Raw genomic sequence first — 12,771 nt, 5'->3', positions numbered from 1 at the left:
AAAACACCACAATAAAATAAATAGTGAAAAAAAACATCAACACAGTTCTTTGAATGAAGGAAAATGTCCTTATCGAGCTGAGCGGCAATTCTGAGTGACTTAGTAGTTGAAAGGTGCCATTCAGTTGCTAAGTTCTTGTTTATTATTTTTGAAATCCTGAGTGGTAATCTGCATTATATTCTTAATTAACACGAACATTTTAGTTCATTGTGTAAATTATGGTTTCTTGTGAGGCAGAAATATTAAGCTTATTAAAAATTTGCACCGATAGGAATCGATTGTACACGCAGAAGAAAAGACATGCTAAAAACAAATATAATGTGTATTAAATTAAGAACATTTCTGCATGGGTTTTTTCTAATAGTACAGGTAAAATAGTACATAAAGTTATTTCCGATTAAAAACCAAGGTGCTGCTTTTTTGACCTCAACAGGTAAAATATAACCGAAACCCATGTGAAAAACATGCTACACTGACAAAATTTGGGATGAAAGTTTAAGATAAAACAGGGATAAAGGATTCATAAAGTTTTTAAAAATATTTTGGGTGAAAGGGTGTTTTTTTGATAGGTTAAGTTGTGTGTGAGAAAGGTATCATAACAGCTAACTTATATTTTTTTGTAATTTTTAAAACTTGGTGAAATAGTCTTGGTTGGTATAAGAATTAAGAATCTATAAAAAGTAAAAAATTATTTTGAGGGTGTTTTTTTTTTTCAAGAAATGATAAAATTCTGAATTAATTCCACAAAAACTGGGAAAAAATTGTTACACCAATGACAATTGGTAAAAATGTTTCATTTATAACAGAAAGCAAGAACTCAAAAGTCTATACAAATATTGTAGGTTAAAGGGTGTTTTTTTGGGAAATAGGGAAAAATCCGCGATAAGTCCGATAAAATCAATGGTATAAATGGTACCCTTACGAAATTCATTAAATATGTTCTCTTTCCCATGGGAACTACGAATAATGTAAGTCTATAAATTTTTTTTTATGTGAAAGGGTGTTTTTTTTTTAAATTAAAGAAAATATGGGTATATTTGAAAAAGTGTGAAATACTAGAGTAATATTAGTGGTATCCTATTGAAATTTAGCAATTATGTTACTTTTAAGATAAGAAACAAGAATCTTAAGTGCCTATAAAAATATAATGGTTAACAGGGTGTTTTTTGAGTGAAAACAAAAATGATGGGTTACCCTAATGAAATATGGTAAAAACATTGATTTTAGAATAGAAAGTAAGAATAAAGAGTTTTCATAAAAAAAAAATTTGTGAAAGGGTGTTTTTTCGAAGAGACAGTAAAATCTGTATAATTGGTCCCAAAAAGCCAATGATTCATTTTATTTAGGTATGGTTTTAATGACAAATTAAACATTTATAAATAAGTTCTTACACGTTTTACGCGAATCATTGGCTTTTTGGGACCAATTACAGATTTTACTGTCTCTTCGAAAAAAACACCCTTTCACCCAACTTTTTTTTATAGACTTTTTTTGTACTTGGTTCTTATCCCAAAAGCAAACTTTTTGCCAAGTTTTATGAGTGTAACAATTTTTTTTTTTTATAAATGCCTATTTTACCTGTACTATAAGAAGACTTCCAAACATTAATATTTTAAGCAGATTTTCACGTTAATTAAATTATTACCCTTTTTTTTAAGAAAATCTCTGATGCACAATTACATATTGAAAAAAAAAAAAAAAAAAAATGAAAATTAGAAACTAAAAATAAAATAAACAGATTTCATTTATTTATATTAGAAATCATATTGTTTTAAGCAGATGTGATTTAAAGTGATTATCATTTTATTTTCAAGTTAATGATTGCTCTCCGTGTATTATGAAACTTGGATTAAATGAAGCTGTTTTTATTTTATCTAGAATGAAAAAAACCCATTCAATATTCTTTAATATTCTTCTATTTATGTATTATTACGAACAATTTAAAAAAAGACCCATGTTAAAAGTTATAAAGTTATAAAATACATTCCAATACATTTAGCTATACGCAACAGTCCTATTTATGAACCTAGTTTTAAAAAACAAAAAAATAAGTGGAACAAGAAAAAAGTTTCTAGTGTAAAAAATTCACGCGCGTGTGGCTGCTTATTAGTTTACAAGAATGGTGTGTTCGAAGACCAAGGTGAGGTTCACAAGAGGGGCTCTAAAAAAAGTAACTTCAGCCAACCCATAAAACACCGTTTGTGTTTTGTATACATTTACTAATTTTAATCCTTACATCGTCGAATTTAATCCACAAGAATCGTTTGTCTAAAGCATGTTTCAAACTACATTATTAAGATACTAACAATCTAGACAGCCGTTTAAATATATCTAATAAAAATGTCTAAATATTTTTATTACCCCACTTCTAATAGCTTAAATTTAATTACAATCCAGTTCTACCATAAAAAACCAGGTGGTTTTTTTACATCAATTAAATAATAACCCGAGGTGTGGTGTCAACTGTTACAATGTTCTAAAACCCTTTGTTGCAAAAATGGTTAACTATTTTTATGTAATAAATTCTTAACCTTTAAATTGGTCTACATCAACAAAACCATGCCCCCTTTTTATATACCATATAATTATTTATTATGTAATTTATTAACTATAGGTAACAAAAAAAAAATATTAAACTAAGTTATTCAATATTAATTTAAAAAAAATAGAAAAAAATAATAAGAACAATTTATTAGGTATGGAATTGATGTAAAGATAATAACAATTATCTAGTATTTCTATTTTTATTTGCTTGAACAAATAATAATTTTCTGAAAAGTAAAAGTTAATTTCGAATTTATATTCTAGGAAAAAAACTTTTGCGTTAGACAATTTATTCTAAGGTGAATGTATTTCATTTTTCTGTCCTCTCTGTTCTGTTTGATGTAAGGTTAATTGTATTGTGAATATAAAATTTATTTAAACTTGAATTAAAATATGCGAAGGTCATATTCTTCCTGCTTTTCTAATGTAGGTAGAATCTCACCCCCGATATATACTTAAATCAATCAAACCACAACAATATTCCAATTATCTGTAAAAGAATGAAAAAAAAAAAGTGTGATTTTTTGCATTGATTAGTTTTCATTAAATTGAATCTCCATCTGGTTTATTTTTTGTGCGGGAAAAAGACAACGTCATAATAAAAACGCACTGGGAAAACCAACAACTTGGGAAGTTGACAATCGAATTTTCAAAGAATTACATACATCGCAAGGAATCCCCCTATTTTTACTTGCGATATAGGTACTATAGGGCAAGTTTAGGATTCGTAAAAAAAATCGAACTCGAGATAACAATTTTACATGACATTACGATGATGGAGAATGCCAAAAAAGTGGGTCCGGCAATTCTGTCTGTCTGTCTGTCTGTCTGTCTGTCTGTCCGTCTGTCTCTATCTGGAGCTGCAGCCTAAACGAGTGAAGTGATTTTCTTCAAACTTGGTAGTTAGCAGTTTTTGGTGATTCCCTAGAGGGGAAATTGAAATTTTTTTTTTATGACCAAAACTAACGGTACCTGCCATATAACGGAAATAGAAAAGTTAATTTTTTTCAAAAACGGCTCTAACGATTTTGATTAAAATTTTTGTGTGTAATACTACATATAAGGGCCAACTTTTTAAATAAAAAAAATATTTTTTGTACCGTTATTAACGGTACCTGTCATAGAACGGTTTTTTTCGTTTCTGAATATCTCGTACAACATTAACCCGATTTAAATGAAAATTTTTATACAAACGTGTGTAAGTAAAGATAATATTAAGAATTTAGAAAATTTTCAAAAAACGCATTTTTGGATTTTTAAAAAATATTTCAAAATTTTTTTTTGAAAAATCAATGTTTTGAAAACGGATCAATGAAAAATTTTGAAATTTAGTTTTTATGTGTAAATTAATTATTTCTTCAAAATGGCATACCAACTTTTTTTTTGAAAAATGTTAAAAAATTTTTATACATAAAAAATTATTTTTTTAAAAAACGGCTCCTACAATTTTCGAAAATTTTTTTCTAAAAATACCTTTTTATACAAGAAATAAAATGGCATATTTGTTTTTTTTTTTAAGATAATTTAAAATGGAGTTTAATTAATTATAAAAACAGATTTAATTTTTTTATACTAATTATGAAATTTCTTCAAAATATCAAATTTTAAATTTCTTGAATAAAAAGCTTTAACATTATAGTTACTTTAAGCATAAGAGCAAGTACGTGCGACCCCAGTCGTGCAATTTATTTTGAGTTGTCATTCATTACAGACTGCAAAATATAATTGCAATGAATCGCAACAAAAAAAAAAGACTCTCGCTGGGAGATGATGGTTGGCAGTTAGTTTACGACTTGATTAGTAGCTTAGCGGGGAGGCTTGCAGTTTGATAAGCAATTAGTCACATCCTCATTATGTGGTTTGATTTTTTTCAATGAAAACGATTTTCATTACGTGTATACTTGTTGCAGTTGCAGGTGCATCTTGTATCTAAACAAAAAAAATCTATCCACTTAATGACTTGGGAAAGATTTTTAAATCTGCGTATAATCTGAGATTGAAACTGACCTATACGGAAATGCATAAATCTATTCGAGACACCCTACTCCTCCAATGCATCGTTGACCTTGAAACTGTCAAGACTTCAATCACTGATCAGTAGTTTTAGAACATTGATCTTTACTTGTGATTTGTTTTTTTTTTTTTTTATTCAGAAAGTTAAAGAGCTGATGGCAGACATTTTAATACGTTTTTATTGAGGTAGGCTGGCAAGTATACAGATTTTTTTTTTTCAAGGAAGGAAACAAAACTTGATTTTGGAGAGGGGCAGATTCATAAATTTTACAACCTGACTGAGATATTTAAAAAATTTAAATAATACAATGTTATGTCAATATTTTGTGTTTATTATTTTAAATTGAAACAAGAAATTCTGACAGTTTATTCTTGTTGGTGACCTCTATTAAATGAAAAAGTGATATTAATTCTATTTACTTATTAAAATTTACATAAATAAATACTTCTTACATACAAAATACTTCAAAATTTATAGTTTTGTTTTAGAGAATGTTCGTTCTTGTTGATTCTCATAAATCAGTATGACCAATTTGACACTTCTAAATCGATATCTTTTTGTGTGTGGTAGGCAAAGCATTTTTAGTTTTTGAACTCAGTCCTTTTCGTAGTTTTAAATGCCTTTAATTTATGGACGAAAATGGCAACAAAAAAAATATACTTTTTGCTATTGTTGTACGATTTTTTGTTTGAAGAGTATTTATGTCAATTTTTCATAATTAGTTAGTAAGTTAGTTAGTTATTTAGTTAGTTAGTAATTTAGTTTGACTGTCAATTACAAGTGAAACTTATAAGAACGTATTAATAAAAAGCAAAAGATCTTACACAAATGTATTTTTCAGTATTCAAATACAAAATTATTCCCTCTTAAATAAAACAAACCTATTATTACATATCAAGAATTATGTCTACGCTTGAAATCGCTCTATTCCCAAAACAATTGATTATACAGAAAAATGCATGGGACAATGTTTGTAGATAATTTTATGACGAATAATTTTTCTTTAGAACAACAAGTCGCAAGATATATGCGTGACGTTTTGACCTCTATAACGTCTAACGCCGCACATAGGAGTAGGTATTTGTAGTAAAAACCTGGTCATAAGTCGATTTTCTGAAAATCAAAATTTAAAACTTGAAAGTTTGGCAAAGTGGGTGCAAAATAAACATGTGTCAACATGCTGCACTTATTTTTTTGTTTTTCGATCGTGTCTTGTTAAAAAATTAGTTCAAAGTTAACTGTTACATCTACCTCATTTTTATTTCAATGCGAAGTACTTTGGTAAGTGTTATTCAATATGCAATATCGAAGTGTTGTGATAGAAATGCAAATAAAACTAAATGGAGAATTTTTCTTCAGTTATTTATTAACGATATTAATAAAGTTTTGGAAACGTTTGATGGTGTTTTTTATTTCAATTCGGGCTTAGAATGTATAAAAACTTGTTATTTTTGTTAATACATTATTGGAACTTTAATGATTTTGTTTTAGTATACCCCGTTATTCTGCGATGAATTGAAATTTATGAGTTAGTTAATATCTTCCTTAAACCAATGCAACAAAAATTGCGTGCTCTTAGGTGCTCTTTAGAGAATTGAGGGTCAATTAGTTTTTCACTTTCTGATAGAAAATACTCCTTACTTTATGCAACGTTTTTTATTTTTAAATTAAATTCACTGATGTTATTAGTTTATTTTATTTTGGGTGATCTTATTTAAGGTTGAAGAAGAGAGAAAAGAAACTGAGAATTGCGTTTTAGGGATGGGGAAAAAAAATTGAGATAAATAAATGAAAAATAAAAATAACAAATCTAGGTTTGTATTGTATTTTCTTGTAGGAATATTCATTTTAAACAGAAATACTAACAAAAACCACGAAAAATAATTATGGCCAAGTTTTTGATGAAAATACTCCTATGTGCGCCGGCACGATATCAATGTCGATTTTTCACATCTTCATTACAAAGCTGTAACGAAGGTGTATACCAAAATTCAGGCCAATAGGAATTTTTCCGCAGATAAAACCTAAAATTACTGGACTAATACCAATTTGTTTTCTTTTTTTTTTTGAAAAATATTTAAAAATTTTTATATCGTATAAGAAATAATTTTTTTTTATACGATTCCAAAAGTTTTCATTTTTTTAAATAGGTACTTTGTTGTACAGGAAATTGAATCTTTTAGTGATACAATTGAAAATGACACTAGAAATAAACATTGAGTTAAACGTTTTTCCTAAAAAGTCAAATCGATTCGAACGTTTACTGAAAAGGTAGGGCCTATGGAATTCGTTCTAACGATTATAAATTTACATTAAAAGGACATAAAATTTTGCTGTAGCAAAAGTCACGGGACTCGAAAATCGGTTCGAGTTAGAGGGATTTATTCAATATTTTTTCTTCAAAATTGTTCATTAAAAATGGTGAAAAAGTTCGACTAAAAGGGAAAATCGAATTAGAAGGAGTTCAACTAAGAGGGAGTCGACTGTAGTTCGATTCAACCTCAAATCAACTAAACTCGAGATATCTTATCTCAGCCAAATCAACTTACCAATCATTTCAACTCCAGATAGCTCAAGTCGATTGGAAAAGCTGTACATTTTTTTGATCAAGTTTATTCCAGTGTGGATGTCTTAGTTAAGTTGGAAGAACAATAATTAGGTATTAACAATGATTTAAAAAAAAAAAACTTGGTAAAGTTCTTTACAATGTAGTTCAAATGCGGATCTTTCTTTTTGTTAAGAAATTAATTGTTTGATATAAATATGCATGAAATACGTTTAGAGTGATAAAATTTATTCTTTCTGAATGTAAAATAATATAATTAGTCTTGTGTGACAATTGTTGGTTCATGCACCTGTTTTTAACTCCCACAAGCTCCTTAACATCGAGATTGATTGGATTGCTTATTCAATATGCTTTCTCGATATTTTAAGTTTCCATCAGTGATTGAAGTCGGTAGATAAAAGATTAAAAAAAAAGTCTATGATATTTGTACGTAGGTATAAGAATATTCCAGTAGATCTTAGTATGAAATGAATGGGCATAAATTATATTGAAGCTGCCTCTGAATTATATAAGCTTATAACTTATTGATTACATTGGAAATATGGTAACTACTGATGTTGTTTTATGTTAAAGAGAATCGATACTTTCCTTATAAAATACATTAAGCTATTAGATAATGCACTTTTTTTTTATAAAATGTTTAGACATGATTTTCTTAAGAAACTATTACATTTGCATGAGGATTTGAGTTCGTCTTTAACGTCTTTTACTCGTATATATGTTTAATTAAAGTAAAAGAAAAACTAAATTAAATAGAATTTGAAAGGTGAATAAATCTGGTTTGCGTTTAGTATAATCAATTAAATTATTGTAATATTGTTTTAATTATACCACACTAGTTGTCTATAGCCTATATTACCATTAGGCATGCAAAATTCTTGTCGTGCATTTATTTGTAGGTAAAATTTACCTGATAAATATCTCCGCATGAGTAATTCGTCAATTGATCAAAAAAAAAAAAAAATATTTTAAAAGTTTTAAATGTCTTTAAGTTTAGTCTAATATTATGGTCTGTCGTAATCAATTGGGGTTAATTGATATATTTGATTAAATCATTTGAAGTATGTATTTTAGTTGCGAAAGTAAAATTTTATTTCCATTTCAAAAGTTGCTGCGTCCTGAATAACAAGAATTTGTTAGATAAGTACGTGACTTTTGTAATATATTTTCAATCTATGTATGCTATTATAGAGAAAGGAAGAATGAATTTGAATTTGATCGTAATAGTTTTCATTAAAATTTATAGGTAGGTATGCGTGTGGCACCATAGTGGTAAAATTGAAAAAAAGTGAAATATACGCAAAAAAAAGCAAGAAATACAACGACTATATAAAATAAAATGCACGACTGGGTCGCACGAACTTGCTCTAAGAGTTCAAGTTGCTAAATTTTTAAGAAATTTGGGAAATGTACATAGATACATAAAAAAACTAAAAAAAACAACATAAAATTCGTTTTTCAAAGCAATAAAACCAACATCTGAAATCAAATTGCCCCACAAAACAAGTATGCAGTTTTATTTAATATATGTACCTATGTACATAGATGCATTTTTAGAAAAAAAAAATTTCAAAATCCTTAGATCCGATTTTATAAAAACTAATTATAAAAAATTTTGTGGAAAAAAAGTTTTAAAATAAAATTAGTTTACTATTTTGTAGAAATCACTAATCAACATCTTAAATAAAAATGTCAAACAAATTCCATGTCCCGTTTTCGAAAATTTGATTTTGCAAAAAAAAATTTCAAAATTTTATTTCTAATTTATATAAAAATTATATAAATGCCTTTGTATAGAAAATTTCGTTGAGATACAAAAAGAAGTTTGGCTAATCTGAATTGAAAAAAAGCGGTTCTATGTCTATGGCAGGTACCGTAAATAATGATAAAATTTCATCAAAAGATAGACCTTGTTTAAAAACTATCATTTTAATTTTTTTTTATACAAAATCGTTGGAGCCGTTTTCGGTTAAATTAAACTTTCCCGAAATCAGTATATGACAGGTTGCTTTATTTTTGGTCCAAAAAAAAATTTAATTCCAAAAACCCCTCTGGAAGTTATTAGGAAGTGTTATTTTTTTTATAATTTAAGGCCACTGTAATACATTCTTAATTTAAATAATTTAAATAATAATAAAATTAAATGTTTATTAATATTTTGGTATATAATTTGTTGTTATATAATCTTCTTCAGTTAAAATTTAAAATTTCTTGAGTAAATCTATGAAAATTTTGAAATGTGCAATCCACCTGCACATTTGATTTTCAAGCGAAACCAATTACTTGCCACTTATTTCTTTAATACCATGGATAATGTATTGGCTACAAATAAAAGCTTTTGTTTTTAGTCGAATTGAAGATTACACTTTTCTTTCTATTAAGACCAATTTTTCAATAATCAGATACACCTCAGTTAGAGCTTATTCCTAGGAATAAAAGTTTTTTTTATATTGACATTTATTCTTATGATAGTCTAACTAACGATTGAAAAATCAGAGCTCAGAGAGAAAGGTTGGTCGAGAGAAAGGTTGGTCGATTTTCGAAAAATTTCTAGCCGCAAAAACAAAGGGGCTTATTTCTCACTAAGCTACATTAACAGCATCAGCTTCATTAACTACCATATCGTGCATTCTATTAAATGTTCTTCCTACTTTTTCAAACTATGTTCATAGGCAAAAATGATATTCATACACCACAGTGAACCGTTTTTTAAATTAAAAATGTAGCCAAATCTTTTAGCGGGAAAAATTTCTAAAAATACTGCCGTAAGCGAATGAATAAAGTGTACTGATACTTTTTATCACTTCCGCTTTAGTTCTTGAATAAAATTGCTTCTTGGAGTCTATTTATATTACATATTATTTATCTGAACACTCATTCTTAAATTCTAATCTTTTCATTAACTCGAAAGAAATGTTAATACCATTTATGTTTCTTTTATTCCAGATCATGGGGTCAATTCCACAACTATCCATCATCAAAGGTCCACAAAAGGATTTTTCCTCCCGAAATATCCATCGAATCTTTGAAGAAAACCTCCTCCAGTATCCTTGCAAATCAGCACTCCTATACAACGATGAACTCCCATCGGGTGTCATTTCCCGTGCACTAACCTACCAGCAAGTCAATGACAAATCAAATCAATTTGGTAGATTTTTCCTCCGAGAGTCTCTAAAACGTTCAATGAAACCCAATCAGGATGGTGACTATGTAATTGCTGTTTGTATGCAACCATCAGATACTCTCGTCATGGTGCTTCTAGCTACATGGAAAGCTGGTGCAGCTTATCTACCAATCGATCCAAGTTTCCCTGCCAATCGCATTGAGCACATTTTAAATGAAGCCAGTCCAATAATGGTCATTTGTGATAATGACATAGATCGCAAACTCTTCGGTTCGACGTGTACTTTGAGTGTCAATGAATTGTATCAAAAGTCGCATGAAATGCAAACTAATAATATTCCCGATAGCAAAATGTTAAATATTGCAAAAGATCTTGCAATCATATTGTACACCTCGGGAAGTACAGGAATTCCAAAAGGTGTCCGATTGCCTCATTCCATTATATTAAACCGTCTACAATGGCAATGGGACTCATTTCCGTACACTTCTGACGAATCTATTGGAGTATTCAAGACAGCCTTGACTTTTGTCGATTCAATTTCAGAGCTTTGGGGTCCACTATTAAACGGTAAGGATCAATTAAAAAAGATTGAAGATTGATCAAATTTAAACACTTTTATTACAGGTATGGCAATTCTGGTTATTCCAAAAGCTATTACAAAAGATCCCGAGAGACTGGTTACAGTCTTGGATCAATACAAGATACGTCGCTTGGTGCTGGTGCCAACATTGTTGCGCAACATTCTCATGTACCTACAAATGAGTGGCAAATCGAATAGGAAACTGCTGCATAGCCTTCAAATTTGGGTGTGTTCCGGAGAACCGTTGCCAGTGCAATTAGCCGAAAGCTTCTATGATTACTTCCAAGAGGGTGTCCATGCTTTGTATAATTTTTATGGTTCCACTGAGGTTATGGGCGATGTAACATACTTTGCCTGCGAGAGTAAGAAACAATTGAGTCAACTAGATCGCATTCCGATAGGTATTCTGTTGAAAGGTGTGAAGCTTTTTCTTCAAATTTTGAAGACATTGGGTTTTTTCAGGGCTTCCAATCGACAATACTGTGATATATTTGCTTGATCACGACTACAGACCGGTGAAGCATGGACAAATTGGAGAGATCTTTGTGGCTGGATTGAATCTTGCAAGTGGCTATGTTAACGGTCGTGATCCTGATCGTTTCTTTGAGAATCCACTTGCTGTGGAATATAGTAAGTTTGAAGATCTAGTTTGTAATGCCTTGACTGATTTTTGTGACTTTTTTTTTCAGAATACTCCCGTCTTTATCGAACTGGAGACTATGGATCCCTTCAAGAAGGCTACATTATTTATGAAGGTCGTACCGATTCACAGATCAAAATCCGTGGTCATCGAGTTGATCTGTCGGAAGTTGAGCGAAACGTACTATCAATCGATGTTGTTGACAAAGCTATTGTGCTTTGCTATCATGTAGATCAGCTTGATCAAGCTCTATTAGCTTTTGTCAAACTTCGTGATGATTCTCCCCTCTTTACTGGACTTCAAATAGAAGCTGCATTGAAAAATAAACTGGCCGATTATATGATTCCACAAGTTGTGATCATTGATCGTGTTCCTTTACTGGTCAATGGAAAGATCGATCGACAAGCACTTTTAAAGACTTACGAAAGTGCCAATAACAATGAAGACGACACTGTTATAATACTAGATTTTGATTTTTCACAAGTTCCTGCAGATTTAAAACTCATTGCAAGAGATTTGTTTGAGACTGTGGGAAGTGTTATTGGACGTTCTACTCGAGCAACTTTAACACCGAATAGTAATTTCTATGAATTGGGTGGTAATTCATTGAATTCAATATTTACTGTAACTTTGTTGCGTGAAAAAGGATATTCTATTGGTATTTCGGATTTTATAAGGGCAAAAAATTTGGGAGATATTTTATATAAAATGGCTAAAAATGATAATTCGGTACCGATGGAAGAGGAATGGACTAGTGCTTGTCCACATTTGAATATGAAAGCGTTTCAATTAACTTTAGGGGATAAGGATGATGTTATTGAGTAAGTTTTTTGAGGTTATAAGTAATTTGTGGAAGATGATATAATAATATTTTTTTTTGTTTAGAATAATTGTAGAAAGTTTTTATGGAAAAGCAGATTTGGAACAGTGGTTGAAACCTGATATTTTGAGGACTGACTACAGTGATGTTTTAAATGTAAGTATATTTTTAGAGAAACCTCATGACAAGCCTAAGGGGCCTATTAGGGATGACTATAGCAACTCAATTAATCAGTGGTACATTTAAAAAACAAATAAAACACAACAACTATAGAACAATTTTTTTCTTAGAATATACCCAACATATAGAAACACCCCTTAAATTTAAAAATTTAAAAAGTGGAGAAAAAGATAGACACAAAATGTCATATAAAATTTATCTCGATCTGCGTACTAGGCTTTATGTTTAATTTTATAACTTTCAGTAAAAACTTTAAAAAAACGTAAAATTTTCTTATTAAAAGTATAAAAACAATTCTAAGAA

General features: G+C 29.3%; 1 protein-coding gene across 1 annotated transcript in view; it reads left to right on the top strand.

Moving 5' to 3' along the window:
* Positions 1 to 12,771, top strand: part of LOC129913397 (beta-alanyl-bioamine nonribosomal peptide synthetase ebony) — a 63,711-nt gene that overhangs the window by 47,652 nt on the left and 3,288 nt on the right. Inside the window, exons 2-6 of the mRNA XM_055992027.1 lie at positions 10,071 to 10,815; positions 10,873 to 11,229; positions 11,291 to 11,458; positions 11,518 to 12,289; positions 12,354 to 12,444. Of these exons, the coding sequence (XP_055848002.1) occupies positions 10,074 to 10,815; positions 10,873 to 11,229; positions 11,291 to 11,458; positions 11,518 to 12,289; positions 12,354 to 12,444 (2,130 nt within the window). The 5' untranslated portion in view covers positions 10,071 to 10,073. The remainder of the gene's footprint in view (positions 1 to 10,070; positions 10,816 to 10,872; positions 11,230 to 11,290; positions 11,459 to 11,517; positions 12,290 to 12,353; positions 12,445 to 12,771) is intronic.

This window comes from Episyrphus balteatus, chromosome 3 (genome assembly GCF_945859705.1).
Source record: "Episyrphus balteatus chromosome 3, idEpiBalt1.1, whole genome shotgun sequence".
NCBI lineage: Eukaryota > Metazoa > Arthropoda > Insecta > Diptera > Syrphidae > Episyrphus > Episyrphus balteatus.
Note: the sequence above shows the minus strand (reverse complement) of the source record. Positions and strands in the feature narration are given on the sequence as shown.